Genomic DNA, 15,698 nt, shown 5'->3' with positions numbered 1-15,698 from the left:
TAACAAGCAAAATCTGGAAACCCATTGCATGGTGTACATAGAATATAGAATCCATCAAATAAACCAGTTATCATAATCCAACCCACAATGAATGTACAGAACGTAGACTCACACCGAAAGGCGCGCTAAGCGACACCAGCGACACACTTAAAATTGTTTATGCCGTGAAATGTTTGTGTTATTATTGTCACTTTTCATGTCCCATCTGACGCAATAATTGCTAAAAAATTGACCTACTTTCTACTTCATACCGAGTAAAAAATATAATGCCTTTTTATAGATCCCTTCTTTTGATGTGCTACCCAAGGACTTCGGCATTTAGTGAGTCTACTTTACGTACGTTTATTGTGCCACCGCGCTATTATCTTACATTCTTACGTCTTACGTTCACTCTGTCCAGGCGCGGGAAGCCCTCAACCGAGTCGAAGAGCTGGAGACGGAGAACAGCCACCTCACCAAGCGGCTGGACAAGCTGAAGAACGCCAAGTCGGCGCTCCTCAAGGAGCTGTGACACTGCTGACTGACTGACGTCATCCTCTCCGCCACCATGGGGTAACGTGACATGGACTTGTATACGCAGCGGATAATATTTGTAGTATTTCATTTTGTGTTAAGGAAATGGGCCTCTGGCATTGACGAGAAAATGAGATGGCCAATGAAGACGGCTCGCGTGACGCAATACAAATCTCGCCAACTTTTGGAGTGACGCAATCGTAGTTCAATACTTCGATTTCTATGCTCATTAGTACAATAAAACAATCGATATTCTTAATGCGTTATGACTATAGTCAGTCTCATTTGCGAGGCAGGGGGCAACCCGTCTAGCCAGGTTGTTTCCGTATAAGACATTATTGTGCCCTACTTATATTACCTAACATAATTATGTAGACGCCAGAGACTCATTTTCTTCATTAACACACCTATAGTTCTTCGATATTAGGAGCGTGGTAAGTGGAAGATAATATTCGATTGACTGGTCAACACGTCTTCCGCTGATTACGTGCGCCGTCCCATTGCGTAAATGTGGATGCATGTAACGTTAACACTAGTTGTTACCATACGTGTATTTAAAAGAAGATTCACGCCAATTAATACTGACTGCTTCGGCTAAATCATGATAATAATATACATTTGTTTATTTAAATAATTCATAATATTTGACAGCATATTTATTTTAATTTTTACGTTTATTTCAATTTCAGCATTTGCAGTTTGCATTATTTTATTCCGTATTACAACTGACATATATTTTTATTATTATTATTCTACAAAATATCATGTAATGGACATGATTATATATTTATGACATAATACGCTTTATTAACCGTGAAGATAATTCCTGACTCCCCCTTTACTTTTGTCTGACACCAAGCCAATACTTGAATATGATTTAGTATTCATTGAGTGCGGATTTTTAGTTTATAGTTCAATTTTTGTATTGTATATAGTGACTTTTAAGTGGATTGGAACTTATTGCAACATAAGTGAAAATATTAACAATAATATCTGTGCAATCCTCACATGCCCAGTTACTTAATAACTACTCGGAAAATAAATTGCTGACAAACCAAGATATAAAGATAATATTTGTATTTCATAAAATTACTACTATTCGAAAGCTATAAATTCAGCTTTCGGGAAAGGTAAACGCGTTTTAACTGCTATAATTCAAGTAAAATTGCATTTCAACATTAATTTATGCTTAGAACTATTATTTTGAGACTGCGTGCTAAAAATAAATTCATCACTTTACCTTCATGCGGTTTAAAGATATTTATTTATTTTTATTGTTTGTTCTTTAAGCAGTAAATAATCTTTACGTCATAATTTAGGGCATGCAATTAATTTTACCAATATAGTATCACATCATTTTTGCCAATTTATTTTATCACAAAATAGCATAATAATCTGTGATCATTAATATGAATGACCCAAACGGTCTGTATATACCTTCAGTAATAATATTATAGTAATCCAAAGACGGTTAAACACAAAACAGTTAAACAATGTAATACTGGTAATAATTATTAGCAATATAGTTACATGATGTTATTATTTTGTGACAAGTTGAAAGATATTATGGACAGTAACCCAGAAGTGGGTTGTGTTGAGTTACACCGATTTTTATTTAATTGTAAATCGCTTTATTAATTACCTGTAAAATATTTTATTGTGTATAAATTAAATATATTTTAATAATATTAATTATTTATTTGTTATCCATATAAATAATAGAAAAGTTGTAATGTTCGTATTTTGTGTATAGGTTTTACAAAGGGTAGTATTTAAACGAGTGACTGTAAATTTATGTTGTAAGTGTCAAAAATAATTAATGTGGGCTAAAGAATTACTAAGTGAGCGACTGAGTGCGAGTGACGAAAAATCAAAAGAACAGCAACTTACAAAAAAAAATTGAGTTCCTTAAAATACAAAATGAGAAGCTTCATAATATTTGAGCGACCTAATATTTGATTGAGTGTCAACGTTAGGTCCTGCATTTTTTTCAATATTTGGCAAATGCTTTTTTTATACTGAGCGGTATTTTTAACTTTAATGAAGTGTTTCGAATGCAAAAACTACTTTGAAAAATACTATTATGAGCAGCGTATTATGAGCCCACATTTAAATAAAAAATGATCTCATGAAATAAATATTTGACGGAACACTATTCTAGTAGCGAAAAAAATAAATCATTAAAATTTAAGGGTAGGTAATCAAATGAAACAATGTACCTATTACGAAAAATGAAATAAATTTGTATTTTCTTAAATCGAATCAACAAAAAAAAACAAAATAAAATAAGTCGCTTCTGTCAACCCATTGGTACCTATGAGGATTGAGGAGCTCTACCTACTCATCGTCACTGTATGATAAGGTGCTGGCTTGGACTTAGCGGGCCGGCCTCGTTTTCTTTTTTGTCCAATAGGTATCAGTTTTGCTTCCAGTGGCGGTGTTGTTAGTTTGAGCCGAATTGCTAGACCCAAAACGTGTTTGCATACATATTTTGTTAAAAATTCGGGACAGTCGCCCCGCCCCCATTCGAATTCGCGCGCTGTAACAATCTGCAGTTTTCATTAATAAAGCGTATCAAAATAAAAAACATGAAACCTCAAATATAATACCAGTAACCAATAATCATTAATAAAGCAGCTCACAAAACTTTGCTTAGAATTAACTTTTTTGTAGTTCGTTCAGTAAAACCTCAATTAGAAAAATCTAATGTATCTTCATATTAAAGTTGCCCTCTCTGTATTTCTAGTCGCTCACTTAGTAATTTAGTCGCCCGGATAGTATTTTTATGTCTGAAATGTAATAATCAAAACCCACATTTTGTAAGCTCGTTCTGGATTTTATTATTGATCAATATTCGTCGTTAGTTTGGTTAATTTTTCGCTTACTCAAATTCATACCGCTCAAGGTATTAAAACAGTAGGCCATCATCAGTCGCAAAGTTTTTTTTTAGTCGCTCGTTTTATAATTCCCCTTTTACAAATAAGGATTTTATATAGCTTGCCGGTTATGTATCGTTTTGTTTTGTGACTAATTGTATTATTTTATACTTGCCATTGGTATCACAAACTATGATAAGTATCTAAGTACATGCAGTGCTAGATGCGGGACGTCTTATAAGTGCCATAAGCACGATGTCGTAGAAGTTCGGCAACTCAAAGCTTGTAACACTGTCTCTAGCAAATGTTGCCCTCTCGCGTCCCGCACCGGTCGTCGTTGGATATTCAGCATTATATTGTTCAACTCCTAACATCAATTTTTCATCGGTATCAAAGAGTGTGTGTGACGAAGATATCTCAAATAACAAATTCAAGGAGATTTCAAACGACAGATTGGAGTATTTGGAGTTGCACGATACTACTGCTGAAGCTGTTCAGTAGAGTCTATTACATGGAGCACCTCTCTACTAATATTTAATCAATGCTTCTTAATTGTAATGTTTTTGCTCAAAATTGTAATCCATTTAATGTGATTGGTAATCGAGAACGTGTTCGTCCAATACGACTAGTTACTGCTTTGCGTTATTTGTGGTTGTGGGTGATCGGACCCGATTCTGAAAATAATGTATAAACATCTCAGTGATTTAATCGACTCATTTTTCTTCCGTGTTTCGTAAATAAGGTCAGAGTTACTGTTTAGGTTTCTAAAAGTAATTTAACGTAGTTACTGCCTTAGGACGTCCACTGGTGAAAACATGCAATGGACGTCCTATGGCAGAAATGATAATGATGTTATGAGAGCCGTTCATACGCAACAGGAAAATGAGAAAATCACTGATTTGCTTTCAAGATATTTAATTTTATAATCTCGGAATCGAGTCCAGAGTGGTTCGCTGTTTCTATTACGACTATTTTTATTTACTCTTCGTTCGGAAAAGTTACCAAACTATTTTACTAAATTACACATTATAACGCGGCATTTCTTGTATTTATAACTGTTGTGAATAAAGAGCTTCATTAATTTCATTTTAATTTAGAATTCCATAATTGTATGTATTATTTGATGAATGGTTTTTATACATAGATTTATTTGTTTCTGAGCGACATGATTGGAGCAATGTCGAGTTGTATATAATGTAGTTGTTATCCATAAGTCATGCTTGGTCATGCTCATACAGTGCCATGGCGCACCAAAATGTATTAGGTAACAATAAATCGTTGTGTATTGTAGATGCGTCTAGTATGAATTCAAGATTGCGGGTAGTGAACTGGGATATCTGAGTATTTATGTAGCCAGTTTGAAATTTTAAATACCTTCATTAGGCATAGTGCGTATGTTTGAAGATAAGCAATATTATTGTTGCCTACAAACACTTATAGTGATACGACAAATGCATTAAAATTGGCTTACGTAGCGAATGTATAGTCAATGTATACTGGTTTCAACTATTATGTATATGAATGGACTGCATAGAGTGTAACAGTGGAAGTGGTCGTGTAGTTTCGCGACCACGCTTCCGCAAGTTGTATTAAGAATCGTAAGTCAGCCAATTTGTAATAGAAATATCATTTTGTAAGTATGATGTATGTATTTTGGTGCTGCGTTACTAATTTATTGTTCTTTTTAACTAGGATGACCAACTGTCTTTTTATATAATGAAGCGAAACCGACTTAATGTATAAATTTGGATATTTTGAATAAATTTCGCTCTGAAATCATTGTTTTATTGAGAATTATTTTTATGTTCCTATTATTTCACCGCCTTCCTTTCCTTACCACTTTCTAACTCAAACTGTCCTCTTCTCGGTTGGAAGAGGTTGCTACTTAGCAATAAAACCGTCTAATTCATCCAGTGAAACCTGAAAGTATTGGCAGGGATCGATTGTGATGTGATCTCCATCTCTGGTTAAAAATAATAATAGGAGATCCTTACAATTAGTGACCTCGATTTTTACTTGCTACGGCGAAATAATTTGACCATGCTTCAAAAAGCAGTCTCGTATTACGAAAACAACACCCAAGTAAGAAGAGCTATCGAATTTGAGCGAACGAAGAGAAGTGGCAATAATCAATGTAATTCAAAACACTTCGCCGCTTTTGTGGAAACTGGACCTAACACTAGAGAATGCTAGAGATGAATTCTTTCCTAGTTTCCCGTTGTAGACTTCTACCCTTTTGTCGTTTGATAAAGATTTGTGATGCCGTTCGATTGGCGGCAACGTGCCCTCCAGCCGAAGCAGCAAAGATAATGATGTAGGAGACCACACCAAATGTGAACAATGTAAATAAAACAAATACAGAAAAACATTCTATCAAATTTATTTATTACACCTATGAGAAATGGTATTGAACGAGGGTCATGATGCGACTATTTACAATATAAAGTCATGGTTGGAAAAATAGTGCTTCAAAACTTTTAATCCACACCACATTTTGTTTGTAATTATACATAATACTTATAATTATTACATAATTTTCAAATAACCGAGCCAAATGTTCGATATTTGGTAGCATAAAATTATCAAGAATGGTTTTTAATCAGATCAGTAATTCAAGGGGTGACAATCTTCCAAGTTATTCTTCATGCCAAAATCTTTTGAAATTAAGAAAATATTCTCTGATAAATACAATAATTACCTGAAAATATAGAACTTACACAACTAAAATAACGACAGTACACTAAAACAATGATAACTAATAATTACTGTAATATGTTATTAATTATTTTCTTAGACCAGCCCAAAGAGAAGGCTTAATTGGTATTTATGAAATTGGACAAATACTTAATCATTCTAAAGAAAAGAAAAGAAATCTTACTCCTACTTGTTTGAAGGCACTCATGCATTTATGATGAATGACTACAATAATGTACTCTGTTGCTTTTACAAAATTATCCATCTTAAAACTATTATTTGAGCCATAAACTAATCCTGAACCCCCTGCATGTGGATACTGAGATTTGGGTAAATTTTTACATTACATTATACACTATTTTACACAGGAAACAAAATTTTACATTTCAATAAAAAAATAGAAGAGAGAAATTTAATCATTAATAAATAAAAACAAATGTTTTGGTAATTATAAAATTATCAAATGATATGATTTTGGTCTTATTGGTTAATTTGTTTAGAGTATTTAGCATTCTCTTTGGGCTTAGTAGTTGGATCCTTATATCCTACGGACAAATAACCCGCTCAGGGTACGGGATGCTGGCTGGGCGTGAGGCCTCCGTGTTCTGGACTGTGCTTTTGCTTTTTCCTCTTTTTCTCCTTTTTCCTTTTCTTCCGCTCCTTATCATCCTCATGACGCTTCTGCTTTTTATGCTTCTTCTCATATGTATCTGGATTTGATGAGTCTGTAATAGAGTTTAGATATTCTACAATACTAATAATAAACATAAAATATGATAAATCATGAATCCTTGATATTTTTCAAGATAATAAATTGCTTATTTCAAATTACACCCATAAAAATAGGAATAGCAGGATAAGAAATAAGATAAACCACAGAAATGTAGGTAGATACAAAATTATAGAAATAATTCTTAGAACAGAGAAAAATACAAAAGAAATACAGGATTTATTTTAATTAAGTGTAGGCTTAGACATTAAAAAATTGGAATAACATAACAAGCTGTACCCATACCTTGCAATGGAGTGTCTTGACCGGGTGGTGCTCCATCTTTGTGTTTATGTTTCTTGTGCTTGCTTTTGTGTCTCTTTGGTGGAGTGGCGCTCACATAGCGGTACTGCTCAGGGAGTGGCCCAGGGTGCAGCCGAAAGCCCGCCAGCTGTGCGCTCGTCAGCGGTAGCAGCTCCTTTCCTCCGATGGGCCTCTTGGCTATCACTGAACCCAGGGTACTGTTATCCTCTTGCCCGGGTCCATCAACTATGCCAGGAAGATTGGGTAAAAAAGAAGATAGCGATTCTTTGAGCTTCTTGCCATTAAATTTGCTATATGAATGCTCTAATCCATAGTATGCCATCAGGTTTGTCGCTCCGGTCCGATCACATTCTCCAGCTAAAACAAACACGACAATTTAAGATTTTTTAGGACATTATTTTGAACCAGTTATTGTCAAATATAACGAAGGGTTACCTGGGGGATCTTTCATCAAATAGAATGGTCCACTGTGCACGATAGACGGGTTCTTCCCGAGTGAAATTGTGGTCTTGAGAGTTCCAGACGAATCCTGACGAGAGACGACTGGTGATCTCGCTCCTCGTGGCGAGGACTTCGGAGAATACTGTTCGACTTTTCTGAACTGATCAGACATCATCTTGAATCAGCATTGTCTATCTAATAACATAAGATAAAGAAATTCCACTAAATAAAATTATAAAAACTAAAAACTATACCCTTCCCTTGAATGACAACTCCGCAAGCAATTAATGTTGCTATATAACGAGTAACAAAATTACCAATTGCGTTGTTTTTATTTAGTTTTTAATAATTGTATTATTTCATTTTAACATATTTTATGCATTTTATGCCGACAAGCCGAAGATGCTTTATGATGAAATCGCTTTTTACAGCTTTTAAATATGTTGTGTGATTGAGACAAATTATTTCTACTAATTGAATGATATTTTTTAAAATGGTAATAATGTTTTTGTCTATGGAACTATTTTTTTTAAAGTCCAACCAAAAGTATGTATTGGCCATTGGCCATTGGCCAAATAAATAAATCACAGCACTTTCTCATCTCTCAACCACGGTCTCCTCAACTCCTCCACAGATTAGAGAGATGTCCTCAACCATCTCACACAACAGCCAATGCTTTGAATTTTATATCTATCTATAGTTTAATTTCCTTACTGCAATCATCTGTAATTGAATATAACCTGAGCAAGTAAAGTGATTTGTAATTAATCGCCATCATGAACCATGCTGGTATTTAAAAAAAATACAAAACGAGCGTGATTTTAAACACACGTGTATCCAAGCAAAGTAAGCATTTTTTTTTTAAATTTTACTTGTCTATGACTATTACAGCACGTGTTCATGGCTTGAGAACGCTTAGAAAAATTAAAAAGTTAAATTTTAAGAAGTAAAATGTTCAGTCTATGGTTCATGAATTAGCTTCTCGTAACGTGCTACAGTTTTCTTTAATTTGTTTGGAAATAAACATTAAAACGTGATTAATTTGATTTGTTTGCAATTATATAAATAACGCAAAATTTCAAAAATGATTCTACGATCAAGTAAATGTGGTGCAAATCTAGTGCAACGTTTTTGATATCACCCATTCCTCGCTCAGCGAAGTGACGCCATTTTACGGGAATGATCAGCCCGCGGCTGCTTCATAATAAGCCTGATGTAAGGATTGTTCTGCTCAAACGAATGCATGGAAACAAATCTTTATTACTGTACTCGTACTGGACGTACGATTTCAGAGGTAAGGTATCAATTTTGTGCGATTTTACCTATCGATAATTCAAAATGAAGTTCCAATTTCCTCGTTTGAACGTCTTTTGTTTCCTAGTGATCGAAAGCACATGTATTTTTTCCAGAAAACTATGGAAGATGGTAACGTTATCAACAACGATGATGATCATTTCGCGGCATTGGCTCAGTTGTACAGCGACCGGGTCGCGAAGCTCGCCACGAACGGGCACGACGGGGAGGCGTCGAGCCCGCCCGCGCCCGAGGCGCGCCGGCCCGGCGGCGACGAGCGCGACGACAAGCTCCGCAAGCGCATCAACCCGCTCAGGATACACCTTGGCAAGAGACCTTTTGTTGACAATTCTATCCAGTACCACAATTCGTGCAAGAAGAAAAAACCCTATGTGACCAACAAAAGCAATGATACCAACTCAGCCAATGCAGTGCCTAGAGTTCCCAAACTGATACCCAAGTTTCACAATGCTCCCCCGCATGTTAGTAGCGCTGTGTTGGACAGTGAAGAAGATAAACCTGTGCCCAGGCTTGTGCCAAAAAGCCAACTACTCCAATATAAAAAGGGTAAGGTTGAAAAGGGTCCCCAGTTGAAGGAATATGCCCAGAGTCTCGGTCTGCAACCGATGGTGAAATTTAAGTGTCGTAAATGTTGCTCAATGACATTTAAAACTTTGGCTATGCTCAAAGAACATCAATTAGTGTGTCGAGCGCAAGCTAAAGAACCGGCATTAAGCCCAGAGGCAGCTCCGAGCGTGGAGAACAACACAGGGGGACCATCACGAGTGACGAGGAAGGTGTATCTGTGCTCAGCGTGTGGAACCTACTATGAAAACTGGAATCTCTTTCTCCACATGAGAGAAGTCCATAACAGGCATATCTGTTTGTTTTGCCTAGGAATGTTTTCTAAAGCAGAAAAGTTATCATCGCACTTGGCTAATAAACATAATGTTCAAGAGATTAGTTATGACAGTAAAGAAGAATTTTACCAAGTTTATAATGGGACTTTATATTTAATGTGCTGTGTTTGTGATGAGATCTGTGATGAGCAGGAAGACTTTTTCAATCATGACTGTAGTAAAGTAAAGCCTAGACCTGTGCCTGTGCTTGTTAGTAAATTACCTGCAAAGACAAATAATGTTAAAAATATTAAAAATTGTAGTGAGATTACAACGAATGGGCCTTCAGCGCTGAAGGAACCGACTAGATCATTGTGTGACAAAAAAGAAATTAATGAGCCTAAATTAGAGACAGTGACATCACAAACTCTTAAAATAAATGTGACAGAAAGTGAACCAGTAAATAGTGACACTAGTGTAAGTTCAGATAACTCCACAGAAACAAACAAAGACACCAGTAATACAATAGACTCAGGAATGGAGTTGGACACCTCTAACGGTAAACAATTAGTTAGTCCCTTAGAAGAAGAGGCTTTTAGTCCAGTCAATGAACACCCAATACCCAACGGTGATGACAGTGTAGAATCAGATGAAAGTGATTCCCCAATTCCTGATGAAAATAATTCACCTTTATCTGCACCATCACCAATGAATATTGCAGAACCAGCTGGTACACGTGTAGAAAAAGAAAAAGAATGTGGCATCAAGTTGAAATTGAGTTTGAACAAAGCCAACTCTCCTGTCATTATTAATTCTACTGTGGATCCCACTATTGGGCAGCAAAACTTATACAAACCTCCCAGCAGGCTACGAAGACCACCAAAGCGGTATGAAAAGGATGCACCAAAGGAACTTGCACCACAATTGCCAGTTCAGCTACCAAAAACACCATCGATTAAAATGACTATTTGTGACAAAGCTGACAGTCCATTTGTAAAAACTACAATTTATGAGAACAATAAAGAGACAACATTAAAGACACTTCTAAATAACAATTTAGAATCAGTTATGAAGACACCAGAATATAACCCTGATAATGAATATAAACCAGAGAATGAGTATAAACCACCACCAGAGAGTGAATACAAACCAGAAAATGAGTATAGACCAGAAAATGAATACAGACCTGAAAACACAATGAAAACAACAATTTATGATAACAGTATAGAAGATGTGAATACTTTGAATAGGGTACCTAAGTTGACTGTGAGGCTTCCTAAGGAACTTTTAGATAAAGATTCATCCAGTGATTACTCCTCAGATAGTGATGTTAGTGACAAGTTGACTGTTGATGAGAATAATATTACAATAGATGAAGAAAAGAAGAGCCTTCAGGAGGCAGAGCTGCCGCCACAGGAGCCGGAGCAGCCCATGGAGGTAGCACAAGACGAGCCACATGTAGAGGTGGAGGATAAACCCGACTTGCCTGAAGACAATGTGATTGCCAAAACAGAACCTAAGACTGAAGCTGAGGAACTGGACACTACTGTTGAACCCAAAATTGAAGAACCAGAAATACCTGTCACAGAATTATCACTAGACAAACCTTTAGATAAGTACCCTTTGAAGGATCTGTTGAAAGTATTTTTGGCATCTACAGCATATAATTGTATTTATTGTAATCATGCCCGTAAGATAGCTGTAAATTGTGAACATTTGTCCTTGCATATGGTTGCACAGCATCGATTTGCTGCAACTGTGGACAGCATCACAGCAGAAGAACTAATGCCAGAGACTATTACTGCTAAGCTAAAGGCTGGCGCTATAGAGTTAAACTCTGTGTTTATTAATCTTAATTCCTATGATAGTGTTGATAAATGTGAAGATGCGCAGTATGACCATCTGTTTGAATGTTTTCAATGTTACTTCAAAACTGCTATTCATAAAGATCTCTATTTACACAACCGTAAAATGCATCAAAAAACTATTTTATTATGTGTAATGTGTAAATCTAATTTCTATAGTTATAGTGAATTATTGTGTCATTTGTGTCCTGGAACATATGATTCTGAGTATGAAATTAAGTTTAGATGCTGTTTGTGCAATGTAGACTCAATACCATCTTCATTTAGGTTAATGGTCCACCTTAGAAAAATGCACCACACATGTGATGTTTGTTTAGAATTTTGTCATAGTCAAGCACGACTGTCAAACCATGTTTGGAAACATAAATTGCATCATTTGTGTTATCGATGCGGTATTGCTTATAGAAACAAACTTGACATAAACAACCACCTTTTTTGGAAACATGGCACTGAAAGTGTTCTCTGTAAAAAATGTCTTCAAAAGAAATGGCCTCATGTCTATCATTTCTGTACTCCACCTGCTACATTTGTATGTGAAGAATGTAGTTTACAATTTACAAAAGCAGTCTGCTTAAAAGTTCATAGACGATTTCATTCTGGAGAGTATCCACATGAATGCACAGAAGAAGGTTGTACTGAAAAGTTTGTCTCGAAAAAACTGTTAGCCAAACACATTGATGAGCACAGGAAGAAACTTATTACAGAGGATTTAAATGAAGAAAAGCCATCTCTTTCTGACGAAAAACCACTGGAAGAATCCAAAGAAGCTATTCCAGTTATAGATTTGATTGATGACAAACCAAAAGATGATGCAGCTGTATCGGAAGTAAATGCGGAAGCAGGAACTGAAAATCTATCAAAAAAAGGAAAGAAAAAGAAATCAAAAGAAAAAGATGCGTTACTTTTAGACGTCAATTTGCCAGCATTAGATCTATCTGAAAGTGACAGTAGTGACGAATCTGATAGCGGTTTGCCACCGCCTAAAAAAGAAGAAGCTACTAGTGACATAAAACAAGAAGAGTTAACAGCATCAGGTGAAAATGTAGATAATACAGATGGACTTCTTCCGAAAACAGAACAAAAATCTGAACCTGCAGAAGAAGACAAACCAAACGAGCAACAAGTTTTAGATATTTGGGATAACTTCAAGAAATACCAAGCTAAGGTGGAGAAACAAAAAGAGAAAACACCACCATTAGTTCCAATCCGAAAACATGTCTGTGAATCAGACCATGACTACTGCTTGATCCCTACAGATTTAAATGGAGATGAAGATACATTTAGCATAGATAAAAAGAAAAACAAAAAATCACCAAAGAAAAAGCATGGTGACTTGTCGTCTTCGAGTAGTAGTAGTAGTGACAGTGATTCCAGTTGTTCCTGTGGATCAAATTGTAGTTGCTCCTCCAGTAGTGGATCTTCATCATCTAGCTCATCAGACTCAGATTCTTCTGACGATTCACTAAAGGATCCTAGTAATGAAAGAAAAAAGAAAAAACAGTTAAGAAAAATGTTGCCCAACAGAAGAATAAGCAATGGTTCAAATGTTGATGTCATGGGTATGTCTGAGACCCCTATTCTAATCCCAGAGAAGGTGGAACCTCCTATTGCTGAAACAGACTTAGAAACAGACGAAAGTGAAACGGATGAAGAATTTTATGACCAACATCCTCAACAAATAGCAAATAAATTACATGCAGAAAAACGTAATCAGCTAATGCTGCTAGCGACTGTTGCGCCGTCAGAAGGCGGTTCTGTATCGGGAGAAGCCAGTCGTCCAAACACTCCTCCTCCTGTCAAGGAAGAAGAACCTAAGATAGAAATTGTTGAGAAAGAAAAACCAAGCAGCAGTAAGAAGAAAAGCAAAAAGAAGAAGAAATCCAAGAGTTCGAAAAGACATGGTCCAATTAAACTTAACATTCCTAAAGATATTATTGCCAAGGTTGAGCCAGAAATTCCTCCACCACCTTTAGTTCCCAATAAAATTACCATATCTTTACATTCTAACACAGTGCAAATGCCAGAAATACCAACTGCATCAACAGCACCGGCTACCATAACAAATACTCCGACTACATCTGCTGAAAGTAAGAGAGCTTCTAAAAGGCGAAGAGTGCGCAATAAGTTTTATGGATACTCCAGTGATGAAGAATCACCTTCACCAGCAATGGCTGCACTGAAACCACAACTCCCACCAAAGCTAGAGTGGAGGAAAGAAGATTTACCATCTCCCGTCACTCATAAAGCAAAGAGAGAAATACCATCTACAGTCATACCGCAAAGATTGTATAATTATTCTGAACCAATCAGGCTAACTACTCCAATCCCTGATCCTGAACCGCCTCGTATTCTAATGAATTCAGAGTCTATGGAGTCGAGCGATTCTGACTCTAGTGAAGGCAATTTAGAAATATATCAACCACAAACTCCGCAAAGCAGCGCACCAATTCCACCTCCGACTTATTTGAATTCAGGAACTTCGAGCTTACCTTACGCTTTCCAAAGACCCGCTGTGCGGCAGGCTCGCGAAGGGGAGAGCGTCTACTGTTATTGCCGCTGCCCGTATGACGAGGTGTCTGAAATGATTGCTTGTGATGCGGAAGGCTGTCCAATAGAATGGTTTCATTTCGAGTGTGTTGGTATTATGGTACCACCTAAAGGAAAATGGTACTGCCCTGAGTGTAGGAAAAATCAAAGTTTTTCAGGTTACAGATAAGTCTAATTGAAAATAACGTGTATGTAAATATCTTGGCTGTATTGTTATCTGTATATAACTTATTGATGATTGTAGATATAATAGCTTTACATGTATATCTTTGTAGGTAGTTTGTGTAAGATTTAGGCTAGTAGGTCTGAAGAAATGTATCATTGTTATAAAAAGTACATGTTATGCTTCGTACCGGCTGTTTGGCCAATTCTGTAACCTGGCAAATTGTTACAACATTAACCTACTACAGCAAAACGGAAATATAAATCCGATTTTTGATACCAGTATAGAAATTTTATTTCTAAACCCAGACTCCTTAACTGTCTCTTCAGTCAAAATATTGTTTTGATTGAAAGTTGAAAGTTGAAACTGCACTGAAAACTTATTTAATTTTCTTCTAAATTCAGAATGCATCTGAAACTCGCATGTTACACAGTACACAGTTCAAAATGTAGGTAGGTAGGTCCCTAAATAATTATTACCTGGACCTAAAATTCATATTCTCAAAATGAGTAGGTAGTAGGTATTATATTATCTGTGGTAGTAGACTTAAAAGTTATTATCGCAATAGATGCAGGAGGAGGCACTTCTCATTCTCATAATGTGCACTTCGCAAAAGCCAAACAACATTTTGCATCAAATGAGACTTGCTAATCCAAGGGGCTATGACGCACGACTTGGTTACCTGCTATATTATCTTCGCATTTATATTATGATAATATTATCTTCGCATTTCACTCATTTTCTGGTTCAAATTATGCAATTCACGACACTGCCTACATAATGTAAATATCATACATGTATGTTTAAGTATAATTTAAAATCAATCGAGCACATTTCTTGAAACTGAGAAAAGAGTTGCTTAAATATTATGCGAATTTGTGGTTACCAAAAAATATTATCTACATTTTAAAAATCATTTTGACATAAATAATGCCATTTTATTTGTCAAAACAAACCGAATGGATTTTATTAAGTGACTGTAGCATTAAAATACTTTTGTGTAGATTTCCAGCTTTATAGCAGTTTTTCTCCTGGAATGAATTTCCAGTTGTAAGGTGTCTTGTGTACTTAAGATGGATTTATCGACATTATGTTTGGATAAGAATGCCTGCAGTAAATTCGGAGGTAAATCCAATCAAGTTAAATTTTATCGAACCGCGTGCTCTCACACAGTAGCTCCTCCCCCCTCACATAAGGTAAGCTAAGAAGTTCGTTATAAATCTGTAGGTACAATACAAAATACTTTCTCTTGCGATCCTGGCCAGGAACTGGTTACTCACTTCTGACATTCATCCCATACAATCCAGCAGTTGCACCATTAGAGAAGGAAAAAGAAACAAAACTTTAAATCTGGTGCTTTATAATATCTTAACGTTTTATTTTAGGTGTTCCTAGTTCGGGTAAAATGAGGTCTATGTCTACTGTAAAAGAATG

At 36.0% G+C, this 15,698-nt stretch overlaps 2 protein-coding genes across 2 annotated transcripts; one reads left to right on the top strand and one right to left on the bottom strand.

Moving 5' to 3' along the window:
- Nucleotides 1-5,753: 5,753 nt before the first annotated feature.
- LOC135072196 (mediator of RNA polymerase II transcription subunit 19) lies at nt 5,754-7,835 on the bottom strand. Its single transcript, XM_063966150.1, has 3 exons — nt 7,552-7,835; nt 7,099-7,473; nt 5,754-6,808 (listed from the first exon to the last, which is right to left on the bottom strand). The coding sequence occupies exons 1-3, from the start codon at nt 7,730-7,732 to the stop codon at nt 6,648-6,650; spliced, it is 717 nt and encodes a 238-aa protein (XP_063822220.1). The 5' UTR covers nt 7,733-7,835; the 3' UTR covers nt 5,754-6,647.
- A 673-nt stretch (nt 7,836-8,508) lies between these two features.
- On the top strand, nt 8,509-14,545 carry LOC135071637 (uncharacterized). Its single transcript, XM_063965400.1, has 2 exons — nt 8,509-8,851; nt 8,967-14,545. Exons 1-2 carry the CDS (start codon nt 8,801-8,803, stop codon nt 14,268-14,270), a joined length of 5,355 nt encoding a protein of 1,784 aa, XP_063821470.1. The 5' UTR covers nt 8,509-8,800; the 3' UTR covers nt 14,271-14,545.
- The last annotated feature ends 1,153 nt before the right edge of the window (nt 14,546-15,698 follow it).

The sequence above is a fragment of the Ostrinia nubilalis genome, chromosome 5, assembly GCF_963855985.1.
Source record: "Ostrinia nubilalis chromosome 5, ilOstNubi1.1, whole genome shotgun sequence".
Lineage (NCBI taxonomy): Eukaryota > Metazoa > Arthropoda > Insecta > Lepidoptera > Crambidae > Ostrinia > Ostrinia nubilalis.
This window is presented reverse-complemented; position numbering and strand designations above follow the sequence as displayed.

Coding starts and splice junctions, on each gene's coding strand:
- LOC135072196 (XM_063966150.1), bottom strand. CDS start 7,732: ATGATGTCTGATCAGTTCAGAAAAGTCGAACAGTATTCTCCGAAGTCC. Junction 7,474..7,551: donor TTTGATGAAAGATCCCCCAG/GTAACCCTTCGT, acceptor TGTTTGTTTTAG/CTGGAGAATGTGATCGGACC. Junction 6,809..7,098: donor TCAAGACACTCCATTGCAAG/GTATGGGTACAG, acceptor ACTCTATTACAG/ACTCATCAAATCCAGATACA.
- LOC135071637 (XM_063965400.1), top strand. CDS start 8,801: ATGGAAACAAATCTTTATTACTGTACTCGTACTGGACGTACGATTTCA. Junction 8,852..8,966: donor CTGGACGTACGATTTCAGAG/GTAAGGTATCAA, acceptor TATTTTTTCCAG/AAAACTATGGAAGATGGTAA.